Source organism: Erpetoichthys calabaricus, chromosome 2 (assembly GCF_900747795.2).
Source record: "Erpetoichthys calabaricus chromosome 2, fErpCal1.3, whole genome shotgun sequence".
NCBI lineage: Eukaryota > Metazoa > Chordata > Cladistia > Polypteriformes > Polypteridae > Erpetoichthys > Erpetoichthys calabaricus.
In genome coordinates this window covers 148,491,175-148,503,292 of record NC_041395.2, presented here as the reverse complement: position 1 = coordinate 148,503,292, position 12,118 = coordinate 148,491,175, and the positions used below count along the sequence as shown (strand labels likewise).

Sequence of the window (12,118 nt, the reverse complement as noted above, 5' to 3'; positions counted from 1 at the left end):
CCACTCAGGATGTTACATAATATTACCTTGAACAGAGCATCCATCCATTCATTTTCCAACCCGTTATATCCTAACTACAGGGTCACAGGGGTCTGCTGGAGCCAATCCCAGCCAACACAGGGCGCAAGGCAGGGAACAAATCCCGGGCAGGGCGCCAGCCCACCGCAGGACACACACACACACACACACACACACACACACACACACACACACACACACACACACACACACACACACACACCAAGCACAATTTCGAATCACCAATGCACCTAACCTGCATGTCTTTGGACTGTGGGAGGAAACCAGAGTACCCGGAGGAAACCCACGCAGACACGGGGAGAACATGCAAACTCCACGCAGGGAGGACCTGGGAAGTGAACCCGGGTCTCCTGCGCCACCATGCTGCCTTGAACAGAGCATTCAAGAAATATTTTAAAATCAAATGTCACTCTTGTTTCTCCACTAAAATATATACAAGATATTAAAAAAATATATTTTCATTTTTTTTCCTAAAGTGACACTGGTTCTGAGTGTCCATTTGTAAGTATAGAATCTTAAGGACTTCTGGACTAGATCATGCATTTATTTGAAGGAAGCTTGTTCTTCTCTTAAGCAGTTTTCAATTTCAAGTACAGAAAAGACAACAATTTCCTGGTTGGTCCAATAGTATGACACACTACCAAGGGTCCGAGGCTCAAAGTGTCATCACAGAAGCAAGTTCCAAGATATATCAGTCTATATAATGTGTCAGATTGGTAGAGTGACACAGAGATTAGCTGTGGCATTACATTTCAAAATACTGCTTTATTCATGTGTATCGCATCTGAAACTAATTTTTTCCAGCTGTTATTCACCTTCTTTACTACTCCACCTCTGATTAAGATTTATGGGTGTCTTGGATTTGAAGTTCAATAAGTATTGGTTTCTTGAAAAGTGGTCACTCAATTTTAACATTCAGAGCTTTGGATAAGTTATGGGCCAGGATTCCTGCTGGTGATCTTCATGCTTTTGCTCATATGTGATCATTTATCAATGTCTTGTGGATGAGGGCTTTATGATTATGATTTCAGTTTCCTTTAAGTTTTCCCTACATTTTTCTATCATGGTTATTTACATTGTTTTCCATATTGCGGTTCACAGACAATGACTTAAGCAGAGATTACAGTATGTTATGCAGTTGGCAAGACATATCACATTTCCTAGGCACTTTCATCCTCTTGGCAATGTGCAGAAACTATTAAAAGGGTAAATAAAATGTTAGGTTACACAGTAAAAAGTGAATATAAATAATTCAAGAGTCTGTGTAATTTGAGACAGTGACATTACATCTCTAGTACTACGTACAGCTGCGATCATTATGTTGCAAAAACATAACAGCACTAGAAGCTATGTAAGAGAAGAGCATCCATTTTTCTCCTAGATCTTAAGAACTTGTCCTGTTGTGATAGGCATAGGGGGTTAAACCTCCTTAGTCTTGAGCAAAGAAGCCTGTGTCATTCAAAATTCTCCAACACATCGATAAATTTAATTCAAAACAACTCTTTTGTTTACAGAAAGATTCCTGGGACACTACAACAATCGTGTAAGGAAGGTGCTGTGCTCCTTGGGATGATTTGGACAGAGACAAAATGGGAGGTTTATTGGTTCTTTTGCAATAGCAAGCTTAAATATGCTAAAATGCAGTACATCATCTAAACAAATTACAGCTTGTGTGGGATTTTAATATATTACCTGCTTTAAATGTAACTTTGCAAGTTCCCAAAATGTGGCAATTAGTTTTGCAAGTTCCCAAAATGTGGCAATTAGTTTCGAAAGGCAAAGTGAAAAACTGAAGATAAAGGAGTATATTGAACAGCTAGAGATTTGATTATAATCAAGAGCAAGACTAAAGTGCTACTTTTAGTCTGTATCTTACGGGTTATGTGTGGTGAAAATCAAACCTTGCACACCAGCCAGATTACACCAGTCTCTCTGTAAAGTATGTTAATGGTGCCATTATGTTGTACAGTAACTTTACAACAGTAGGGAAGTTCAACTCTGTCAGAATTGACAGAATGATGTATGTAACATAACCCATAAATAACAGACAAAGACATGCACTTTTCTGTCGGGTTTAATAGTTTGTGTTTAAGAAGAACACCACTTCAATGCACATTGCATAAGCAACAAGGCAGTGCCTTCAAATGATTCTATCAATGCCTCTCCGTGGTGCAATTAAGAATTTTGAACTTAATCACACTGAAATTCCATTACAGCTCTCCCCTGACTCATGTATTTTAATTATAATTATATAATTATAATTGCATAATTATATATGTTATAATTATTTAATTATAACATTTATTTATTAAGCATTTTAACCCCGGACCAAAGGGAAATTAGGAAGTTTTTAAACCTTTTGGAGACTATTTTTCCATCATAACTATAAATTCACTTTTGTGGAATGTAAACATTTATGTGATACATTACGCAGAGTCAGAAAAATACAAAAAGTTGCCTATCTTTTTTAATCTTTATGGATTTTGAGCACCAGAGAGTGGATATTAAAATAGCTTTTTTTGCCTACTTTGATGTCTACAAGTCAACAATTTAAGAATACTGCAGATGCATTCTAAAGTTGCATCACATACTTAGGCAAAGTGGCCTTTAATAAATGTCAGAGATGAAAGGAGTACAGAAAATAACAACCGTTATAATGTCAAAAATACTTCTTACTATGTAACATAAAACTGAAATATCAGAAATAATCCAGAGGTCTTCATATCTTTGTTAATCTTTGATAATTCTGTATCATATCTCTCTGAGATCAATGTTATGAAATTAAATGCAGACAATGATAAGGTCAGCTTTAGAACTCCAGCTTTAGAATCACCTTCAAAGTAACAGAGGTGAACTTCAAAATTTTACTTATACCTGATCTCTATGGACAGAAGGTATATGGTAAGTCAATTGAGATAGAGTTGTTAAAAATCAAGAAATGGCAAAATGAAAAGAGAATAAATATATTTCGGGGTCACAATATTATACAGATTTTTTCTGTAAAACAGTAATAAAAGACTTTCTCCATCGCACATATTATGTTAATAATTACCTTTGCTGTAAGTCATAATTCTTTGGTACATAGCTTTATTAACAATGTAACAATTAAAGAATAGGTTACAAAGATTACGGTAAATATATTTATTATTTGAACAACAGGCAATAAAAATTGTGAAAATATCTGCTTATGTGCACATTTGTGGTCATAGCAAAATTTCTGCTTGAGTTCCATCCTGATCCAAAGAGACCTATGCTCCAGGTAGCTTAAAATGGCATGGCAGTACTTGATCTCATCAATGATGCTGGCATGTCTCGCTCAATTATATGCAATTTTACTGCTAAAACACCATCCTGGCTTACACATTGTTTCATCTATTGGCCACTTATGCATCTTGTTAGGGCACTTAATTTAAAAGTCAGCCATGTAATATAAACATTATCTGATTGATAATCACATCAAACAGTTTGTCTCAAGTCTATCAACTAAATATGTCTAAAATGCATATAAAATGACATGGAACTCTTGTATATTTGTATATTCCTTTTTTTTGCAATTCCATTTCTCATCTGCTTTTGTTTCACGCAGTTCAGTTTTTCCATCACCGGTGAAATGACAACCCATCCCCCAAAGATTTAATTAGGTCAACATTGAAAAGAAAAATGTAATTACCTTGATAGCATCATTCAGCTCATTATGTGTGTACTGTAAGCATTTGCTCCAATTGGGAGATCTCAGAGAATTGTGGTGCAATGTCAAATCAGCAAAAGGTGCAAATGTAATGCTATAAGCTCCTGCTCAAACCAGAGGACTTCTGAGTACTCAACTTCAGCAGCAGTAAATATGAGAGAGTGTATTTGTAAGCCCAGAACAAACTGGTAGGTTTCTGAGCTGCTGCACCAATATCATCTACAAGAAAAAAAAAATGTGATCATAAGAAGTACAATCAGTGGTAAATACATTTTTAGACTGGCATGCTTCTGAGTATCTACATGCTGCAGATGCTAGTTCTTGCACTTTTGAATCCTACCATGTGCCAGGATGTTTTTGTTTCCCCATTAAATATAGTAACAACTTTGTCTCCTGAATGTTACTTTACTCTTGTAGATAACTTCTTTCAGAGGACATTAAAGCTTATACAGCACAGTCTTTTACCCAGGAAAGACCATCCAGGAAGTGTATACCCTTACCATTTAACATTTTTCTTGCCGTTACTTTCAAGAAAATTCTGTTTTTAACAACAGACAACTTAATCGTATTCTCTGCCTGTTATACTTCATCAGAATAACTTTCACATCTGCAAAATGCTTTCCTTATCAAATGCTTCATTAAGAATGTGCTGGTAAATGGCTTTACTGAGTTTTACTTGCATCAGTGACCTTACAGAATGAGGCAGTGTTGTTCTTACATGCTGTGATATCATTTTCCTATGCAAATAGCTGGGAGAATGTAATCTTCTCAGTGGCTTTGCATTTCTTATTCATGGTATTCATTCATTCAATTACTAAATTCACTTAATCCAGTGTTATGTTGTAGGTGCCCATACCAGAAATTAGGGAAGAAAATACAAGAACTAACCCTGGCCAAGACACTAATTCCATCACATGGTCAATCATTCACTCACTCATATTGACAAATTTAGAATACCAAATATACCTAAAATAGATGTAGAAAGGAACCCGGAGTACCTGGAGAAAAAGCAACAATGACATGGGCAAAGTGTGTGCAATTTCCACACACACATACAAACACAAGGGTAGTACTGCTTTCTCAGAATTTCAGGGTTGGAAACAAGGCATGGTCCTTGTCAGTGTTTAATGTATATTAACTGTATTTCGGGAACTCATGTTTTCCTCCCATGTTCCAAAGCAATCAAATTAATTGGCATCTGTAAAATTGCTTAGTGTGAGTGTGGGCATAAGCATGCTCATGATGATGCTGGGATATGGTTCCAGTTTCCTAAACCTTTAGGAGGTACTGGAAAAAATAAAACCCTCTAGAATCCTACTGCATTGGGAAATCAAAGCCAAATGTCCTTGGAATGCTATGAAATGAAGATACTGTATGCATGTTATATGCACCATTTCTAAGACACAGAATTCAGCTGTACTTAAAGGGTGGAGTGGTGGCTCTGAGGCTAAAGATCTGTGCTGGTATCTGGAAGCTTGCCGGTTTTGAATCCCTGTTACTGTCAAAAGAGATCATACTCTGCTGGACCCTTGAGCAAGGCCTTTAAACCTGCAATTGCTCTAGGGGTGCTGTACAATGGCTGACCCTGCGCTCTGACCCCAAGGGGGTATGTGAAAACTAACAAATTCCTAATACAAGACAATTGTATAAAGTGAAATAAAAGAACACAAATTCCTAATACAAGACAATTGTATAAGGTGAAATAAAAGAACAAAAAAAAACTTAAGTAATTTTTCTAGAATTTAGTAGACAGAACCAACCTGGTTGAGGACCCTGAGCCACGAGCTGTTGAAAGTCTTGAACTCTGTCGACTGCCAGGGGCTGAACCTGAAATAGGAGTGAAGGAAGGCAGAGGAATCTGAGCCTGAGAAGTCAAAGAAAAAAGTAAATGTTGGCATTTTCAAAACAAAGATTATTTACTTGGCAATCTACATTAATTTTACATGATTAACATAGCAAGATCCTTTTACAGGGTAAATTAGACAGAAATACTCAAACAAGTGTCAAACATGTGAGTCCAGGAAAAGCAATTTACCACACAAGACAGTAATAACACATGTAAAACATTATATTAAAATAAAGATGATTTGTCAAATAGAATCTTTCAATACTAATTATATAAAAATAAAAATGGTTTAGAAAATAACTTCTTTCCATTCTTATTTCTTTATTTGAAGTGTCACCAGTCAGTCCGAGTCCAGTGCTTCTGCTGACATAAACCTACTTGGGGTTCCCAAATTTAGTCCTCTTAAATGTTGGCTTTTTCAACTAGCTTTCTCATCAGACACCATGATACCTTTCTTCAGACATTTGCTTTAAATATAAAAGTAAATGTGCACTTATTTCTACCTTATACTAGAAATCTAGTACTGTGTGTTATTTACTATTGTAATTATTATGAAATGACACATAACTGATGTATTTACAATATTGCTGTCAGGACTGAAGTACCTCTCATAATTGGTTAACTTCTCCACATATTCCGGTTTTGTTATACAATAAGTGTACCTTGTAATTCAGAAATTTGACAAATAATTATATCAGTTCACTTTGTTATTTTTAGGCGATTTGCATTTTATTGTGAAATGTTTAAAATGTGTAGGATTATCTCAAATGTTCTCACTTTTTAAGTGAACAGCAAATGTGCTAGCAAACACATTACACAATTTAGAAACTATCACATGCAGAATATCTTGGGTGCAATGGACAGTACCTTTGTTATAGGTTCAGACTGGATTGAACTTTTATCTCCAATAGGTATTTTCCCATATCTTGTGGAATATCAGAGTTACAGAGTTTGAATTGACCATAGTTAAGGCATTAATTGCTGGGGTGGATGAAAAGAGCTTTGGCCAAAAGTCTGATGAATCCATAGGTCAAGCATGGATTGATGCATAGGATATTGTGAAATAGAATTTTAGTTGGCTTCAAAGATATCCTGACAAACCCTTCAGTAACACATGAAAGGTAGGAAAAATGTCTCTCATACTATTTTTAGTAGCACAGCACTGAAGAAATGTTGACCTTTCAGCACTATGGGAAACTCTGCAGTTTGACAGGTTTACACATTTCAAACTATGCAGTACCTAAAGCATCTAGTGGGGTTGAATGGTTAAGACCATTAACAGTTGATGAGAAGATCAGCAATGGCAAAGCTGTAGAAATGAATAAGATTCTCCTGAAAGTGCTGAAGGTAGATACGTTTCAGATGCCGTAATTATGTGCCTCTTCCATGTATAAATTAAAGAAGAAGAAGACAGTACAGCAGAAAAAAGAGAAAGAAGATTCCATCTTCAAAAAAGAAACTCGTAATATATGATTCATTAACAAGAGAATTACTCTTCTTAGCTTCCCAAAGACATTATATACTACTAGCCAACCCACGGCGTAGCATACGCCACATAATTATGTATTGATGGGTGAACACTTCCTGAAAGACACAGTTGTCCAAATGGGGTGGGTTTGAGGATACAACTGTAATTGAATGAAAAGATGGAACTCTGGAGAGAGGAACATACAATTGTCCGTGACTGAAAACTGGGTTTGGCAGATACAGGCATAGCGTTTTGAAAGTGTGTCGATGTGCTATATTAATTGTCATAGCGAAGGCCAATCTAACAGGAAACTGTCTGCGTGTAAAAGTAAAAGGCAAATTTGAATCTAATGGGGTCAGGGATTCTCTCTCTCGCGTGCCTGTGTGTGTGTGTGTGTCTCTCTCTCTCTCGTGTGGGTGCGTGTGTCCGTGTGCGTGTGTGTGTCTCTCTCTCGCACGCTTGTGTGTGTGTGTGTGTGTGTGTTTCTCTCGCACGCCTCTGTGTGTGTGTGTATCTCTCTCTCTTGCGCGCGTGCCTCTGTGTGTGTGTGTGTGTGTCTGTCTCTCTCTCTCGCGCGCGCCTCTGTCTGTGTCTGTGTGTGTGTGTGTGTGTGTGTGTGCGTGTGTGTGAGTGTGTGTGTGTGTGTCTCTCGCGCACGCGCGCCTGTGTGCTGTAAGTGAATGAAAAGATGGAACTCTGGAAAGAGCAACATACAATTGTCCGTGACTGAAAACTGGTTTTGGCAGATACAGGCATATCTTTTTGAAAGTTTGTCTCTGCGCCTTATTAATTGTCATTGCAAAGGCCAATTTAACAGGAAATTGTCTGCGTGTAAAAGTAAAAGGCAAACTTGAATCTGATGGGGTCAGAGAAATCCGGGGAATATGAACAGTTTGTGAGGTAGGAGCTGTGATTGTTTTACACCCCAGTACATTGTGGTGAATGCTGAGAACAGTCAGTCTAGTGCCTTTACAGAGACTTCTTGCTGGCATGAGGTTTCTGAGAAGCATGACAACTGAACCAATTTTAAGTTTGACTTTATGCGGAGGCTTGCCAGTGGGAGTAATGGCTGACCAGCTGGTCATGGGAATAACGCCGCCGGATCGCCAGTCGGCATCGTTTATGGTCGGAACTACGACAGTATGTGATCTTCTTCGAACCTCCGACTTTCGTTCTTGATTAATGAAAACATTCTTGGCAAATGCTTTCGCTCTTGTGAGGATTGTTGGCTCTGTAGTGCGTGTGCCATGATCGGCTGCTTAGTGAATTGTTGGTGGGCGGGGCTCGGTCTTCCACGCGTCTTGCTTGCCATGGACTTAGTGAATTATAATATATATATTGGCATGGCGGCCCCTGGAATTTGGTGGCCCTGTGCAGGTAGCATACGCTGCATAATTATGTATTGATGGGTGAACACTTCCTGAAAGACACAGTTGTCCAAATGGGTTTTGAGGATACGACTGTAGGTGAATGAAAAGATGTTACTCTGGAGAGGGCAACATACAATACAGTGTTTTACACGCTGCATACAGCGATTCACATCGAAGCATAGACACTGCTAAGACCATGGGATACCCCTCGCAAACTGTTTTACACGCTGCATACAGCAATTCACATCCGCAACAAACAAACTGTTTTACACGCCGCATACAGCGATTCACATCCGCGACAAACATGCCTCTTCTTAGATGGTCCTGCCACGTCCACCCTCGTTCTCGAAGCAAACACACCGCCTGGTCATGTGCCCGCTCGCAAGAGTAACTCACGGAGACCCACCCACCAATTCTAAGACCATGGCGTGTAAAACAGTTTGCGATGGTGGATGCGGTCCTGCGTCATAACCGAAAAGAATGCAGTGGAACCTCTGTTCACGACCATAATTCGTTCCAAAACTCTGGTCGTAAACCAATTTGGTCGTGAACCGAAGCAATTTCTCCCATAGGATTGTATGGAAATACAATTAATCCGTTCCAGACCATACGAACTATCCATCCATCCATCCATTTTCCAACCCGCTGAATCCGAACACAGGGTCACGGGGGTCTGCTGGAGCCAATCCCAGCCAACACAGTGCACAAGGCAGGAAACAATCCTGGGCAGGGTGCCAACCCACCGCAGCCATACGAACTATATGTAAATATATATTTTTGTAAGTTTTTAAGCACAAATATAGTTAACTAAACCATAGAATGCACTAAATGTAAAAACATTGAATAACACTGAGAAAACCTTGAACAACAGAGAAAACTAACACTGCAATAGTTTGCGCTATAGCAACAAAAAATGAACATTTGAAAAAATCCGTAATTTAATAAACCACCAAGAAAAGTAACATTTCAAAAATGCACACTATGAACCGATCGCTGTAAACAGAAGTGCAAACAAAATCAAGCCCAGTGCATTCTTTAACTGCCTTCCAACCTTATGAGTCCAGCCCTCTCTCTCTCTCACGCTGCCTGTGTGTGTGCGGCTCTCTCTCTCACTGCCTGTGTGTGTGCCTCTGTCTCTCTCTGGCGCTGCCTCCGTGTGTGCGTGGCTCTCTCTCTGGCGCTGCCTGTGTGTGTGCGTGGCTCTCTCTCTCTGGCGCTGCCTATGTGTGTGCGCGGCTCTCTCTCTGTGGCGCTGCCTGTGTGTGTGCGCGGCTCTCTCTCTTTGGCGCTGCCTGTGTGTGTGCGCGGCTCTCTCTCTCTCGCTGCCTCTGTGTGTGTGTGTGTGCGTCTGTCTCTCTCTGGCGCTGCCTGTGTGTGTGTGCAGCTCTCTCTCTCTCGTGCTGCCGCTGTGTGCTTGTGTGTGTCGCACAGGAAATGCACAGGTAGAGACTGAACCTCACAAGAGCAACTAACAGAGACCCACCCACCAACTGTAAGACCATGGGATACCCCTCGCAAACTGTTCTACACGCTGCATACAGTGATTCACATCCGCGACAAACATACTTCTTCAGAGATGCATGTGGAGTGTAGCAGAGACGAACGCAAATGATGCCCCGCTCTGTGAGTTGCTGCATCCGAGTTGGTGGGCGTGGCTCTGCGAGTTGTCGTCGTATCCAATGGTCTTAGAGTTGGTGGGCGTGGCTGTCTTGCATGCTTTCCATGGGTGGCTACTTGTCGGCGGCTTAGTGAATTATATATACGGTGGGCGTGGCTGTCTTGCGTGCTTTCCATGGGTGGCTACTTGTCGGCAGTGTGTGCTTTCCATGGGTGGCTACTTGTTGGCGGCTTAGTGAATTATATATATAGATACTGCTATAAAGGAAAAATGCAGAAAGCAGTCAGTTTTTCAAATTTGAAGGAGCAATGCAGATTCTGACCTGCATGTGAACAATGAATCAAATCTTTTCTTCATTGGCTCTTATTTCAAAGGTCATGAACTTACCAAAGTTGTCTAAATGTGATGTGCAAACCTGGAGAAGACTACAACAGAATTTCCCCAGTATATCTTGAGGGATCTGGTATAAAAATATAGGACTCTAGCCCTGATGTTGAGTGTCATTTGGTCTTTTCATTTATAGGGGAAGAGTAGTATTGCATTAAGAGACATTTCAACATTTTAACTGTAAAGTTAAACCCACTTAATATGATAATAGAACTTTAACAAGAGTGTGTTTCATTTTCAGTCCTGATTTTCAAGAGCAGAATATTTTATTGTAGGTGAGCCTGATTGAGTATCCAATATGGGAACCCAAGCATTGCACATATTCTCTTTCAGTTCAATACCAATTGTGAGGTTGTTCAGATGACAATCACCATATTCAAATTGGAGGTCATTGTTCTTTGCTAGAACTGAGTGTCTTGCTTTGTGCAGGTGAAGGAAAAGCAACTGTCCCAAGTGAAGTAATATTCAGAATCTCAACATATTTTTCTCAAGTGAGGGTAGAGATACTCATGAGATTGATTAAAAATGCGTGCTGTGATGGGAGTTATTTTTTACCAGAGACTGGAGGAGAAGTAGGAGCTAAGGTTTTGTTTGATGCTCTTGATACAATAATAATCATCTGTGTATATTGACTGAAAGAATGAGGTTGTGGGTACATGTAGCAGAAATAAGGAAATGTGCTATACGACATAATAAAAAAGTTGTGTTTACAGACTGAGAGCGGCTAGGTAAGGTGATTTGTGAATTTATTTAGTATATCTTAGGCTGCATTCCACTGGAAGCAGACCTAAAGGCAGACACATTGCTTGATAAAATGTAAATTTTTTAAGTTCCTTGAAAACCAAGAGGAGCTACGAAGTGTTGCTAAGAAAGGGAATATCTGGCACACCTTACATGTGTTATTTCTATAGATATCTTCACTAGGAAAAGTTGTTGCAGAAAATTACACAAAACTCCGGGCCTGTGTCTGGCATTTTTTCAACCTAAGTATCAATATGTTTGGGTGTTCATTTTCACATTAAATCTCTCTCTATATAAAAGGAAATCCTGGAATGGAAAGCAAATGCAAGGCTACGAAACATGATAATCTCGAAAGACATTTAAAAGACCCACAAGACCAAGGAGACTTGCCACAGTGCGTCTCACGGGGACCGTAAACATGAGACTTGGTGCCAAGAGATTGTCCCAGTGCCATAGCAAAAAGGACAGCGGCTATACAGACTTTAAAAAGATCGATGGGTAGCGCGACGGCAGCTACCCCAAACAAACGCGAGCAGCGTTATACATCCTGCAAGAAAGAATTCAAACACGCCCGGGGCCAGAAATAAAAGACAGGTATTGCTTTTTCAAAGTCACGCAAGACCAGGCAGTGAGCCATCATTTAAAACAAGTCAACAGACCTCTAATCTAGCAGTTGTTGGATTAATTTGGCAGGCAAGCATCATGTGCTCTGAGCTCTTAAAACAACGTCATGCGACAGGCAGAAGAGGCAGCTAGCAAGCAGCAAAAAGGCAGCAAATGATCCAAAGGCATATCCTTAGCGTTCATTCAGCCGCAACACCCTTCACAACACGAGCAGTATTATACGTCTGGGAAGAAAGAGATGTAAACACACGCGGGGCAGGAAATAAAGAAACAAGTATTGGTTTTACAAAAGGTTTTAAAGTAAAAGTGAAAATAATGCATATGTGCATATGTAACA

The 12,118-nt window shown here is 39.6% G+C and overlaps 1 protein-coding gene across 2 annotated transcripts in view; it reads right to left on the bottom strand.

The window, feature by feature from the left end:
- Positions 1–3,035: 3,035 nt before the first annotated feature.
- Positions 3,036–12,118, bottom strand: part of LOC114645438 (coiled-coil domain-containing protein 39-like) — a 62,912-nt gene continuing 53,829 nt past the window's right edge. For both annotated transcript variants that reach the window (XM_028793293.2, XM_051924027.1), the window contains 2 exons: positions 5,488–5,591; positions 3,036–3,946 (listed from right to left, as the gene is read on the bottom strand). In XM_028793293.2, the coding sequence (XP_028649126.1) occupies positions 3,943–3,946; positions 5,488–5,591 (108 nt within the window). In that variant the 3' untranslated portion in view covers positions 3,036–3,942. The remainder of the gene's footprint in view (positions 3,947–5,487; positions 5,592–12,118) is intronic.